The 13,373-nt window shown below is 42.5% G+C and overlaps 1 protein-coding gene across 12 annotated transcripts in view; it reads left to right on the top strand.

Moving 5' to 3' along the window:
• Positions 1 to 13,373, top strand: part of Cald1 (caldesmon 1) — a 175,288-nt gene that overhangs the window by 148,803 nt on the left and 13,112 nt on the right. For all 12 annotated transcript variants that reach the window (XM_076913562.1, XM_034519522.1, XM_076913561.1 and 9 more), the window contains 5 exons: positions 755 to 900; positions 4,586 to 4,850; positions 6,958 to 7,098; positions 12,579 to 12,622; positions 12,720 to 12,798. In XM_076913562.1, the coding sequence (XP_076769677.1) occupies positions 755 to 900; positions 4,586 to 4,850; positions 6,958 to 7,098; positions 12,579 to 12,622; positions 12,720 to 12,798 (675 nt within the window). The remainder of the gene's footprint in view (positions 1 to 754; positions 901 to 4,585; positions 4,851 to 6,957; positions 7,099 to 12,578; positions 12,623 to 12,719; positions 12,799 to 13,373) is intronic.

The raw sequence follows: 13,373 nt of genomic DNA, 5'->3' as shown, positions 1-13,373 counted from the left end.
GAAGAATTTACAACGCAACCACCACAAAAATACTAAGGCCCACTTTCCCTCCAGATAGCCTTTCCTCTGCTATCTGCAATGATCACAAACCTACTCCTGGAGATCTAAATCTTTCCTACCAATGGACATCACTGTGTACCGTAAAGCTATTCTTATCCCCTGCTAATTTTAGTGGTTTATGTGGCTTCAGAAATGGTTCTAATTCCTTCCCCCTAAAGGTAGGTTTTGTTACCTCCTTGGGTTACCATACAAATTTGATCAAAGCACTAGAAATGGCAGATCTGGACCACTGGCTGGCTTTTCTCTTATGTCTTCCTTATTAGGTTTTTATCAAAAGATACTAAGATCCCTTTAGCTAAGAGGAAACTTGGTCAAGCTACACTGACATTCTTCCATTAAAATGGCCTATAACTGCTCTTCCTAGTGGGAACTGCAAGCAACTATTCTTAGGTGGAGTTCCCAGGACTAGATAGTTTCCGAAAAGAACAACAGTGCTGCTCCCACAAATAAAAACCCCAGTGAGATCAGCAGAGGATATTGACTTCCTAACATTGTGGTCCAGGTCTGTCTCACAGGCCAAAGGACCATGATTTACTCTCTAATAATCTTGATTTTGTTTCTACATCATGTTCTGAATGGTTGCTCTACCTCAAGTCTAATGACTTCCTTAGAAGTTGGGGTCTTAATTAAAAATAGCTAAAACCCAGTACTACGTTTATAGTCATCTCTCTTCTTGATATGTATCCTTGGGTAGATCAAAGATGAGAAGATTAAAAAGGACAAAGAGCCCAGAGAAGAAGTCAAGAGCTTCATGGATCGAAAGAAAGGATTTACAGAAGTGAAGGCACAGAATGGAGAATTTATGACCCACAAACTTAAACAAACTGAGAATGCTTTCAGGTAAGGCGTGACTATCTAAGAATCTCCGCATATGTGGGAGGGAGAATGGTCTCCTTGTCATGTGCCTCTGGACAGAAAGGAGATAAGCAGACAACATTCTTCTGTTTCAAGGTCATTGGCCATAGTCTTAAAGATACCCTGTCACTAACAGTAGACCAGCACTCATTCCTCAACCACAGCTTAATCCTCTTCTATTTCCTTTTTCTTTTTTTAATAGCAAGAGATATAATGCTTAGTGCCCATGTTTTGACCTAATACACTCATATGGTATCCGTGCATTAAGAAATATCATAACTGGTATTAATATCATTGGTTCATGCCTTGTACGGTCCAGACTATTTCCTACAAACCTTTCTCTGTTCATTTTTATAAAGGTTGCTAATGGGTATTATTCTGTGGTCCAAAAACTTAGGACATATTAGGTTAACCCAAATCACAGCTCTTTTTTTTTAATTGGATATTTTATTTATTTACATTTCAGATGTCATCCCCTTTCCCCATTTCCCCTCCCTAGAACCCCCTATCCCATCCCCCTCCTCCTTTTTGCTTTTATACCATTTTAATTACATGCAAGTATTAAGGTCAGTTCTAGGTTGAGGGTCTAGCAATAAAATAGATGCAAATAGCTCTTTACCATAGGATTTTAAGAGCCCTCTGTAAATTTTGCAAGGGAACCAAAAGGGACACCTGTTTTTATTTTCCCATTTTTAGGAATGTATACACACATACACACACAGAGAGGGGGGGGGAGCTTAACAGGTTACTACAATATAATTTACTTTTGTTATCTGTCAGAGTTTGCTTATCTCCCAGCTGAGCTAAAAGCAAGCTCTGTTCTACATGGGCAAAAGCCTTGTATCTGATTTGACTTAAATCTAAAAAAGCAAAAGACAGGACAGAACTTTCTGGAAGGTATTGCCATATACTACCCTATGTTATGAGCCTACCAGCATGTATAGGTAGAGGCAGTATAGCCAGTCTTACTCCTGTTTGGGTGAAAGTTAATTCTTAGACATTTGTTTTTTAATTTTGCCCAACAGTAACATTTATTCCAGATATTTTTCTATGTATGGAACACTCAAGATAGATACACGGAATCATACAATATACATATAATTGAATGTAATCAGAAATGTATATTTTAAATTAGCCTTGCACCATGCACGACAGAGCTGTGTAGCCAGCTTTCTATACCAGTGAATCTAAGCCTGCACTTCCTGACATGAGGTTTGTCTCTGCAAGACTGGTTGAACCAGAGCCTCAGGACAGACACTTTGATTATATAAAGACGGAGCGACACCTAGTGGATCCCAGAGAAACGTCCATTTTCTCATCCACACCATATGATCTTAGAGCAAACTATCAAAAACTGCAAACAGCTTCACTGAGAGGAGGCTTGTGACCCTGTAACACTGAAAAAGCTATGTAGGCGTTTTAATCTCCTTTGAGTTCAAAATAAGAGTTCATCTTTAACCATCAAAAACCTAGGTAAAATATGTTTATACTTTATAACCTCAGCTCATATTAACAAACACACTTATGTCATGACCCTCACCCACAAAACATACATGTGCACATTTATAGCTAAAAAAAAGTTGTTTCAAAACATGTTACTATATTTTCCTCTACATAATGCACTTCATTTTTTTCACTTTTTAAAATATTAAGGCCAATCTACTAAATTGATTTATTGTTTTTTTTTTTTTTACCTGAAACCTAAAAGGCCTGTCCTAGAAAAGGCAGTATATTCCAAAGTACTTCTGTGTGCAAAGCATGAGGTGTGTAGACAAGATGAGCTCTGAGCAGTGCATCACAAGATGAGTCTGTGCACTGCATCCTGAATCCCCTTTCTTGTTTTACTAATTCTCTTGCTCCATAACCAGAGGCATTGTGCCATCTATCATGCAGAATAAACATTAAACAGTGGGGATTTATTGACTCCTGACAAAGGTGTCAGGGGTGGGATCCCTGTACCTGGATCTAGTTAGTAATGACCTCACTATGAGTTTAAAGTGCTTAAATAGAAGTCATTTTACATCTCTGTCTCTCAGTTCGAGACTCCCTATCAAGGCCCTTCAAGAATACCATGAAGTTCTCTTCCAGCCCAGGTCTGGGAGGATCCAGCATGTGTGACTTCACTAATGCAAATAGAGTGTACTTGGTTGTTCCTCGGCATGAGTCTGTCTTGGTTTTGAGGCAGGGTCTCTCACTGTTCTGGAGTAGGTGGGGCTGGCATTCTAGGCTGGCTACCTGTCTCTGCTTCTCATTACCCCCACCTTTTGCACATGGATTCTGGGGATTAAACTCAGGTCCTCATTTTATGAATACCAACCATCTCCCAGTTATTATGATTACTGCATGAGAGAATACATTTGTAAACATTTATACAGTATAATGAATGAACCCTTTGACCTTTGGTAACCACCCTAATCACACCACATCAGTGATAACTTAGTAGTTTTAGATCCTGGCAAAGGATACTCCAGCTATGTTGGAGTGGGAGAGAGCAGAAATACATCTTGGAGTCAGAGGTTAGTACACAGTCATATGGTCATTAATTCCCCTACCTCCTGGCTCTAGTGGAAAATGTTATAAATGAAGGAAACCCCAAATAGTGGGGTCTCCTGCTTAGACCCCAGATTAGGCACAACCTGTACCAAAACACCAGTTTTCACAGAAATCCTATATTAATCGGGGGTGGGGGAGTTAAAGTGGCTGCTTTATGACTCAGGCAGAAAACCAGCAGCCAATGACCTTGTAGGTGTAATTTTTTAAGAAGGGGAAAGAGAAGGTCTGTGTTAGAATGGGCAAAGATGCAGTGGAATGTTTTGATTGGGCGTGTTAATTAGGTGAGCCAAAGGGGGCTTTTGATTGCTAGACTTTGATAGCTGGAACTCTGTAGTTGTCTTAGTTAGGATTTTATACTGCTGTGAACAGGCATCACGACCAAAGCAGTTCTTATAAGGACAACATTTAATTGGAGCTGGCTTACAGGTTCAGAGGTTCAGTCCATTATCATCAAGGCAGGAGCATGGTACAGGAGGAGCCGAGAGTTCTGTATCTGCATCTGAAGGTTGCTAACAGATACTGGCTTCCAGAGAGCTAGGACTAGGGTATTAAAGGCCACACCCACAGTGACACACCTACTAATAGTGCGGCTCCCTGGGCCGAGTATGTAGGAATCATCACAGTGGTCAACCTCAGAAGTAGGAAGTATCCAAACAAGGGAATCGACCTTGGTGGCTAGCTTTAGGAATGTAATCTAATGGTTTTAAGCAAGGCAGAGGGAATGGGAGAGAAAGGCAAGGCCTGCCAGAGCTATGCAGGCCACACTCAAGCTGGCCAGTGTCCCTTCACCAAATGTAGGTGTTCAACCATCTCAAGACTTTGCTATCAGTTCTTTTGAATATATATCAAGGGGTATATCTGGATCATATATACAGTATTATTATTTTCAAGGTTACACAGATATGAGATTTTTTTCCACATTAGGTACACCATTTTTACTTTGCCCTAGTAGAGACATTTGTAAAGTTCTTATATTCCACATAGATCTCCAACCAACCCCAGGGTTGGTGCAAGGATCAGGTACTTGGCTACAGCACCTGCAGACAGACACCCTCTCCTTTCAACAGGGGCTGCAAGACAGAACCAGGTAACTGCCTTTCTTTTCCTCTTCCCTCAGCCCCAGCCGCTCAGGAGGCCGGGCCAGTGGGGACAAAGAAGCTGAAGGCGCCCCACAAGTGGAAGCCGGCAAGAGGCTGGAAGAGCTGCGCCGACGCCGTGGGGAGACGGAGAGCGAAGAGTTCGAAAAACTCAAACAAAAGCAACAGGAGGCAGCCTTGGAGCTGGAAGAGCTGAAGAAAAAGAGAGAAGAGAGAAGGAAGGTCCTGGAGGAAGAGGAGCAGAAAAGGAAGCAGGAGGAGGCTGATCGAAAAGCTAGAGAGGAGGTAAGGGCTGCCTGGCCCAGCCAGGAGAAACCTGTATGTCCCCACGTCCTTAAGTGCATGGCTCATGACCTTGTAGCCCAGAGAGGACCAGCTCTCCCCTTCCCAAGGAAGTCCCCTGCTGCTCTTCCAAGTGTGTGCTCTTGGGCAGTAATGAACCTGATAGCTCAGTCAGTAGAGTGGTCACTCCAGTGAGCACAAAGAAGGCTCTAGGTTCAATCCAGAGCAGGACATATACCCAAGTGATGGAGCACCCCTGTAATCCTCAGGGTGGTGGTGAAGAATCAGAAGTTCAATGTAGTCCTCCTTCACTACACATTGAGTTCAAGGCTAGCCTGGGTTACAGGAGACCTGTCTCATAATAACACAATAATAATAATAACTTAGCATGTACTGGCATGTTTCTGAACCCTGAGTACTTGTGTCTCTATTTTTCTAGATGAAGAAACTGAGGCACAGGGAAGGTTGTGAAATTTTCCCACTTAGTCTATTGTTCTCTATAGCGTCTCAATACAGAACAATGGGAAACCTGAGAGAGATGAAAAGTCTACCACCTAACAGACAGCCAAGCTGGGAAGCAGGGTGTGGTGGGTGTGTGCCAAGAAGCCTAACATTAGAAGGCTGAGGCAATAGGATCTTGAGTTCCAGGCAAGTCTGGGGTCTGTAGTAAGTTCCAGTCTGGCCTGGGTTACACAGAGAAACTCTGCCTACAGGCAAAATAAAAAAGAGACAGAAAAGACAAATAGCTGTTACATGTTGTCCAATATTTGAAGTCTTCATAGAAATGTTATAGATGCTTGTGTGTGTATGTATGTATGATATGCATGTGTGTGTGATATGCATGTATGTGGTATGTGTGTCTATGTGTGTGCCTATGTATGGTGGTCATAGGACAACTTTGTGGAGTTGATTTTCTCCTTGTTCACTTTATGTGGATTCCCAAGGATCATATTCAGGTCTCAAGGCTCCTACCACAAACGTTACTGCTGAGCCATCTCCCTGGCCCTAAAGCTTCTCCAAGCAGACTAGAATGTACAGAAGCTGGGATGGTGTCTGCTTTGTTCACTGCTGTACACCAGGACCCAACATGGGGCTTGCTGTGCCACCTGAGCCCTGTCACAATTGACAGATGCATTTGTTCCATTCTTAGCACGGAACAGATCACGTTACAAGGAGGGAAACTTGGCCTCAGAACATGAGAAATATGCTACATCGGCCTCAGCTTAGATCGCTATGGTTTACAAAGTACATTTTTCCCTTTCATCCTGGGGTACATTCTCATCTAATGGGGAAAGGAGCCAGGAACCCAATCATTAGAGTGACTTGTTTGAAGATGTTTTGATGGAATATGCATGGGGAACCTGCTTCTCCAACTCCTGAGCCTAGAACTTTCCAGGCCTCATGCTCCTATTCCCTCAAAATATGTGAAAAGATTTTCATCGTTTTTTATCTGACAAGAATGGTCCAGTTTCCCTAAGTTGTGTGGAAAGTTAATTATTCCAGTGTCTCTTCCAACTCCAGCTTTCAATGAGGCCACCACCTAAAATTATGTCTTCAGTTGAGTCAGGGGCTACCACGGAGTCATCCCAATTTGTCGAACTCATGTAGTTTGCTAGACTTGGTACCATAGATTTATAGCCCTTTTTGCACAAAGGATTCCATCTTGACAACTCTTCCTGGAAGCAGGTAAAGGGGGCTTTTGTATTCCTTTGCATATTCAGAAGTGGAAGATTGCCATTAAGTGACTTACAAGATGTGATGGTAACCTATCACCTTCAAGGGAGACTTGTCAAGCAGAGTGGCAGTCTAAACATTTCACACGTTTTTCTAAACTAGTTGTCATGACACTGGATGATTGCTGTGATCCTGTTTTATAAATGATGAAACTGAGGCAGGTAGCAGGTCAGACCAAGGTCACACCGATGGAAAGCGCCCCTCCAGAATGCAAATCCAGGCAGCGGGACTCCTGTTCTCAGGGCTACCCTCTCCTGAGCACCCCAGAAGACAGAACAACATACACACTAGGGTTAAGTCTGTTGCCCTCTGATTGATGCTCTTGGGCTCACAGCACTTGAAGCACATTGTGATGCATTTGCTCTGTCTGTCCCAGGAAGAGAAGAGGAGGCTAAAGGAAGAGATCGAAAGGAGACGGGCAGAGGCTGCTGAGAAACGACAGAAGATTCCAGAAGACGGCCTGTCTGAGGACAAGAAGCCGTTCAAGTGCTTCACTCCTAAAGGCTCATCGCTCAAGGTATCTGTCCAGAAAGTTCTTCTTATAAAATTTTTTCTCCAGTATCATAGGAATCTTATTAGAGCCCCATCAATTTTTGATCATCTAAGACTTCCTTGGCTTCGTGTAACTCTTTGCTGTCCTGTATTAATCAAAACATTGTGGACTTGGTAACATAAATAACAGAAACTTATTGCTCACAGTTCTAGAGGCAGAAAAGTCCAAGATCAAGGAAGGCACTAGCAAATTCAGAATCTGGCTCTTTGTGGATGGCATCTTCTTACCGTGTTCTCATATGACAGAAGAGAAAAGAATCGGCACACAGCTCCCTCTGGCTCTCTAAGAAGAGCACTAATCCCATTCATAAGGAATCCACCCAAAGACCCTCCCTCTTATATAGCACATTGGGAATTGGACAGCACCATACGGAGGGCTTCAAACATTTGACCCCTGACTCTTTCAGCTGCTTTTTATGTTAATTTTGTGATGACTAAAAGTAGAGCAACTGGAATTTGGTCCAGGTACAAACTGCAAAGCTATTTCTATAGGAGATGAGATGCAACTTCGATAGGGTCCATTTCCAGTAGAATTCAGTCTAACTACTGCCTTCATGAATCAGGGCTCCTAGCTTTCAGGGCAGAAGTGCTTTCCCAGAGAAAACAGGAGCAAAAAAGACCTGAAGTCAGGGAGACCGTGGAGTGGTTGAGATGGTGGGGAAAGGCAGCTGACTCAGTCGGCCATTTATTACCAAGTCTCTCTGTTGCTTTGAATACTCGGTGTGGTACCTTCTATACTGACGGTATTTAATAAATATTTGCAGATGACTAGTAAAAGAGTGAATCCTCAGAGAACCTTTAACATTTGAATCCCGTCCTCATCTACTGTCATCCTAGCTAGACTACAACCGTCAATAGTGGGCAAAGCCAGCGTGGAGACACAGCCAGGCTCCCATGGCTACATGTACATGTAGTAGATGATGAAAGTGACCAAGAGCCAGGCACCTATTACATGTATTTCCTATTTGTCAGAACGTTTATATGTGGATGTGGGGGGAGGTACACATCTGTGGGGGGGGGGGGAACATGTCTGCATGAATATGCATATGTGTAGAGGTCAGAGGTCAACCTCAAATGTTCGTCCTCAGGGGCCGTCCACCTTTATTGTTTTGAGTCAGGTTCCCTTCTTGGCCTGGCACATGCCACCTCGGCTGGCTTTTTACAAGGGACCTGGGGATTGTTCCTCATGCTTCCAGGTCACATACTTGACTAAATGAACGGTATCAGCAGCCCCCAGAATTTTTTTTTCTCGAATAATTTCACTTAGTTTTTATGACAGTATGAATGCTGGTTACAGGTTTTTTTGTTTATTTTGACAGTGTCTATGTAGCCCCAGCTGTCCTAGAACTTGCTATGTGAACTGGGCTCGCTGAAATCCACTTGCCTCTGCCTCCTAAGTCTGGGTCTAAAGGCATGTATCATTGTGCCCAGCTTGGTTACAGTCCTAACACTTTCCAAAGTACCACTGTGAACTAGGTAATAATGATTTGGCTTATGGCAGACACGTGTACAATACTGGTACATAATGACAGTGTAGGTGTCCTAGTTTCTGTAACTGGGAAGGAAGTATGATGCTAACACAATAAATTGCCCAACGGACAATGTTTCTCAGAATGTATCTTTGTTGTTAGGAAACACATGACTTTTGTACTTCAACTCATCTTGGGGTCTGCTTTGGGAAAATCCATTTGATTTACATGTTGAAGCAGATTATTGTTTATCCCTGAAGGAAGTCAGACAGGGCAGGAACCTGGAGGCATGAGCTGGTACATAAGACATGAAGGGGTGCTGCTTATTGGCTTTCTCCCCACCGTTCACTCACCTTCCTTTCTTATGGAACCCAGGACCACCTGCCCAGGGATGGCACCACCCACAGTGAGCTGGGCCCTCCCCCATCAATCACTAGTTAAGAAAACACCTACAGTCTGATCTTATAGAGGCATTTTTCTTATACAGGGAACTGAGATTCCCTCCTCTCAGGTGACTTTAGCCTGTGTCAAGTTGAAAAGCTGTCCAACATACCAATATGAGCCAGAATGGGATTTTTTAAAAAAAATATTTGATATTTATAGCATAATAGCTTGTTCTACATACTGTGAGAAAGAAAAATGCTACATCTTGATAGAAATACAGTTGAGTGCCTCATGGGGAATGATTCGGAACTCACAAAGGGAACCACAGCCAAACCAGGAAGCCCTCAGGGCCAGCACAACAAGGCCTACAATAGGCCAGCTTCATTTCTGAACACTGAAATTGGAATTTCATGATTTTATGTCATGAAATAGTCTTTAAACCACTTAATAATGGAAATGGAAATTTTTATTTAAAATGGAGGCTGGAAAGATGGTTCACCAGTTAAAAACACTTGTTGCTCTTGCAGAGGACCTGGGTTCGGGTCCCAGCACCCACTTGGTGGTTAGCAACCATGTATAATTCCAGTTCTAGAGGATCTAATACCTTTTCTTGCCTCCATGGGCACTGCATGCAGACATACATACATATGGGCAAAGCACCATACATAAAAGATTTTTAAAAAATAAATCTTAAAAAAAAAAGTGCTTAAGGCTGGGTGTGATAACTCACTTCTTTGATTCCAGCACTTGGGATACTAGAGCAAGAGTCTTGACAGGTCAAGACCAGCCTGGACTATCTGCCTAGTAAATTCCAAGGCAACTTGATCTAAAAAAACAAAACAAAACAATAAATGTTTTCCCTTGATTGATGGGAGCTTTGTGGCAAACACATGGCTTGAGGATCACTGGAATTAACAGAAAGACAAAAGGAACAGCAAGGAAAGCAAGTCACCCAGCCCCGAAGAAGAGCCCTCCCTCCTCCTGCTTATCTCCAAGCAGCCACCAGGGCAGCCTGTCCCCAGTCCTGATCTTTTGTTCCTGGATCAACAAATAATCAAAGAAAACAATGTTCTCTCTTCCTGCTTTAAAATCTCTCCCAAGTTGAGTCTTCCTTGAACAGTCCTGATAAGATGAGAGCAGTCGCTGAGACTTCTAGATCCTATCTAGTCTCAGTTCTGACAAACTGGGGCTCCTCCTCCACTACTTTTTAACCATCTCCTCTCTACCAAGCTCCTGAGTCCTCACTTCTCACTTGGAAGCACCCGTCTGTCTTCTCTCTCATGGAGCTGCATATGTTAACAACTTAAAACAGATGTATAGAAAGGACCAGACGATTCTTAATTTCTATATAATAGAGATGGGCATTTAGGTATATGCTATCTGCCTCTTGTCCCCATGGCAAGTTCCTTAGAGAACTTTCTGGAATTTTCCTAAACTCAGCTTATCCTATAACGGAATTCTAATACCTACTGATGCTCTTCAGACTACAGCATTGGTTATAGCCATTCTAACAAACAGGTGGTATTGTACACTGCCAATGGGAAGGGAATATTTGAATGTTGACCTCAAAATAGTGCTAAATGGTATATTTTGTTTGTTCCTTATGATTTACACTGTCTGGGAAACTCTAAGCAGGAGTTCTCATCGCCTGATTATGGTAGCAATGAATGATAACACAAACAAAGAACAAATTTTAAGTAGATTAAATCTAAAGGCTTTTGATGTGGTTGGTGTTTGAGCTTATTTATGGAGAAATGAGTGTGAGGTAAAGAAAATATACAACTTATCATCTAAAACTAGCAGTAGTGTCTTCCCTAAGTTCTATTAAGATGGTACTGCCACCTCCTGGCAGGGGCACCAACTTACCTCCTGAACTTCCTTGAATATTGTGCACAATATTTAATTCATAAATCCCACACTAGAGCAGTCGGTTAAGGCATTTTCCAGCAAGAGTCAGTAAATGGAGGGTGCATCCTATGGAAATTAAGAGAATAAAGTCAAGCTGGATTAACTATTCCAGATACAAAAGGAGGGACAGGAGTATGCCATACTCTCATTTGAGTTCCTGGGACAGCCTAAGTAAGCAGGACAGCCCTCAGTGAGATGCTGGCAGACACACACACACACACACACACACACACACACACACACACACGGCTCAGCTCTGCCTCTACTGCACGGTACTTCCCACCACCCTCTCTGTAAAGTATTTGACTTGTAAAAGTAAATAAAGAAAACACGTAGCTTCCCCTCTAGCTCGTGCATGCCTCCCTCGCTTTCAAAAGTTCATGTGGAAAACTGAAAACTATGAAACGCAGCTCAAATATCAAAACTTTTGAAACTGTGAACTATAAAACTCAGTTCAAATATCCAAATTCCTATTTTGTCTTAGAGATGTGGCATCATGTTCTTCATCATGTTTAATATGGTACCTACCACTGGTATTTAAATGTTTTCCAAATCTAAAGGACCCTTTGTTCTCTTAGTCTGCCAAGCAACACACATGAAGAAAGGCTCCATATCCTACCCTGTCCAGAGATCTACTATGGTGACCTGCCCTAGGCTGATAAGATGTGAATGTTCCCTTCTCTCAGTCAATTTGGATAAGCATAACAGATTGGTATAGACTGAGTAGTTATCATTTGCCAGGTACGGTGGCTCTTGCCTGTCAACCCAGCATTTAGGAGAATGAGGCAGGAGGATCAGGAATTCAAGGACAGCCTACACTACATAGTAAGGCCTTGTCTCAAAAACCAACCAACCAAACAAACAAACAAACAAGAACCTAAACCAAGTAAACATTTGTTTTCCACAATTTTAGAGATTGAGAAGTGTGAGGTCATCAGTGTGCCAACACTGCTGAGTTCTAGAAAGGGTTCCTTTCCTCCTCCACAAATGGGCACATTTTTGCTGTCCCCTCATGAGCCAGAGAACAAGAAAATAGGAGAGTTCTCTTGTCTTTTTCATCAGTGTTCTAATGCCATTCATGAGGATTCCACCTTCCTGGCACAATGAACTTCCAAAAGACCCACTTCCAAATGCCATCACATAGAGATATAAATACATAAATAATTAATTTGTCATTGGTCTGTATTATGGAAGGTCATCTTACTGGCTTTTGTTTGCTCCCAATACCCCCACCTGTCTCCTATCTCCTTCCTCTCCCTCTCCTCCTTCCCCCCACCTTCCTTTCTCTATCCTCCTTCCCCCCTCCCTCACCCCTCTGCATTCTTCACTCTCTTCCTAGCTTCCCCAGCCTCAGATATGTTACCCATCATTTCCTCCCCATCCCATCCCATCCTTCTCACTTGTTCTGTGGTGGCTTTTATTGGTGGTTAAAGAATGATGGTGATGTGGTTGAAGGGTACTGTGAGTAAGCCATGGGCCACAGAGCAGGTCCAAAGGTGAAACCTGTGTCTTTCTGGGTGTGCCTTGCCTTCCAAGAGTACTCAGAAGGTATTTCAAAGGCACACTGGTGTAGTCTCCATTGAGTCGTGTCTCAGGCTTTCAGCCTTCAGAGCTTGCCCGAGTTAGGACTTTTCCACGTTGCTTCCTCTGCATATTCACAAGGCTTTTCTTTTTCTATTTCTAGATAGAGGAACGAGCAGAATTTTTGAATAAGTCTGTGCAGAAAAGGTAAATAGAGTTGACTGTTCATCTGAGACTCTTCAGCTGTCTCATACACGGAGAGATCCTCCTGTCTCATGTTTTCATGTCTGTGCTCATTTGGCAGTGGTGTCAAATCTACTCATCAAGCAGCCGTGGTCTCCAAGATTGACAGCCGGCTGGAGCAGTATACCAATGCAATTGAGGTGAGCACTGACCCCTGGTCACAGCCCTGTGAAACAGATACAGGCTGCGCTACATACATGATCACAGAAACAGAATGATGAATGAGTCTGGCACCCTGATGTTAGAATATTAATAAAGATCTCCATAACTGTGAAGTAGCTATGAAGAAGCACAATAAGAAATATGCATTTGAGACTTTTGAATAGATTTAACACCTGTAGTCTGAATTTTTCTTTGAAAAAAAAGTAAATGGATTCAATGAATAGATTTTCCTTTCCTTTCAATTTCTTAATTTGGTGTGTATGGATATTTTGCCTGCACCTCTGGAACTTCAGTTATCAATAGTTGTGAACCACCATGTAGATGCTAGAAACTGAATCTGGGTCCTCTGTAGGAGCAGCAAGTATTCTAAATCACTAAGAGTGCTCTGCAGCCACTAATAAATTCATTGATATATACATTATAGGTAGTCACAAATGTATCTTCCGTTTTGTCTGCAGACATCTCTTATTAACAAACACAGTAATGTAAAATAACATCAAGGTGAGAGCCAACTTGTGTTTAATCAACATGCACTTTAATTGGTTGGTTAGTA

The sequence above is a fragment of the Arvicanthis niloticus genome, chromosome 15 (genome assembly GCF_011762505.2).
Source record: "Arvicanthis niloticus isolate mArvNil1 chromosome 15, mArvNil1.pat.X, whole genome shotgun sequence".
Taxonomy (NCBI): Eukaryota; Metazoa; Chordata; class Mammalia; order Rodentia; family Muridae; genus Arvicanthis; species Arvicanthis niloticus.
This window is presented reverse-complemented; position numbering and strand designations above follow the sequence as displayed.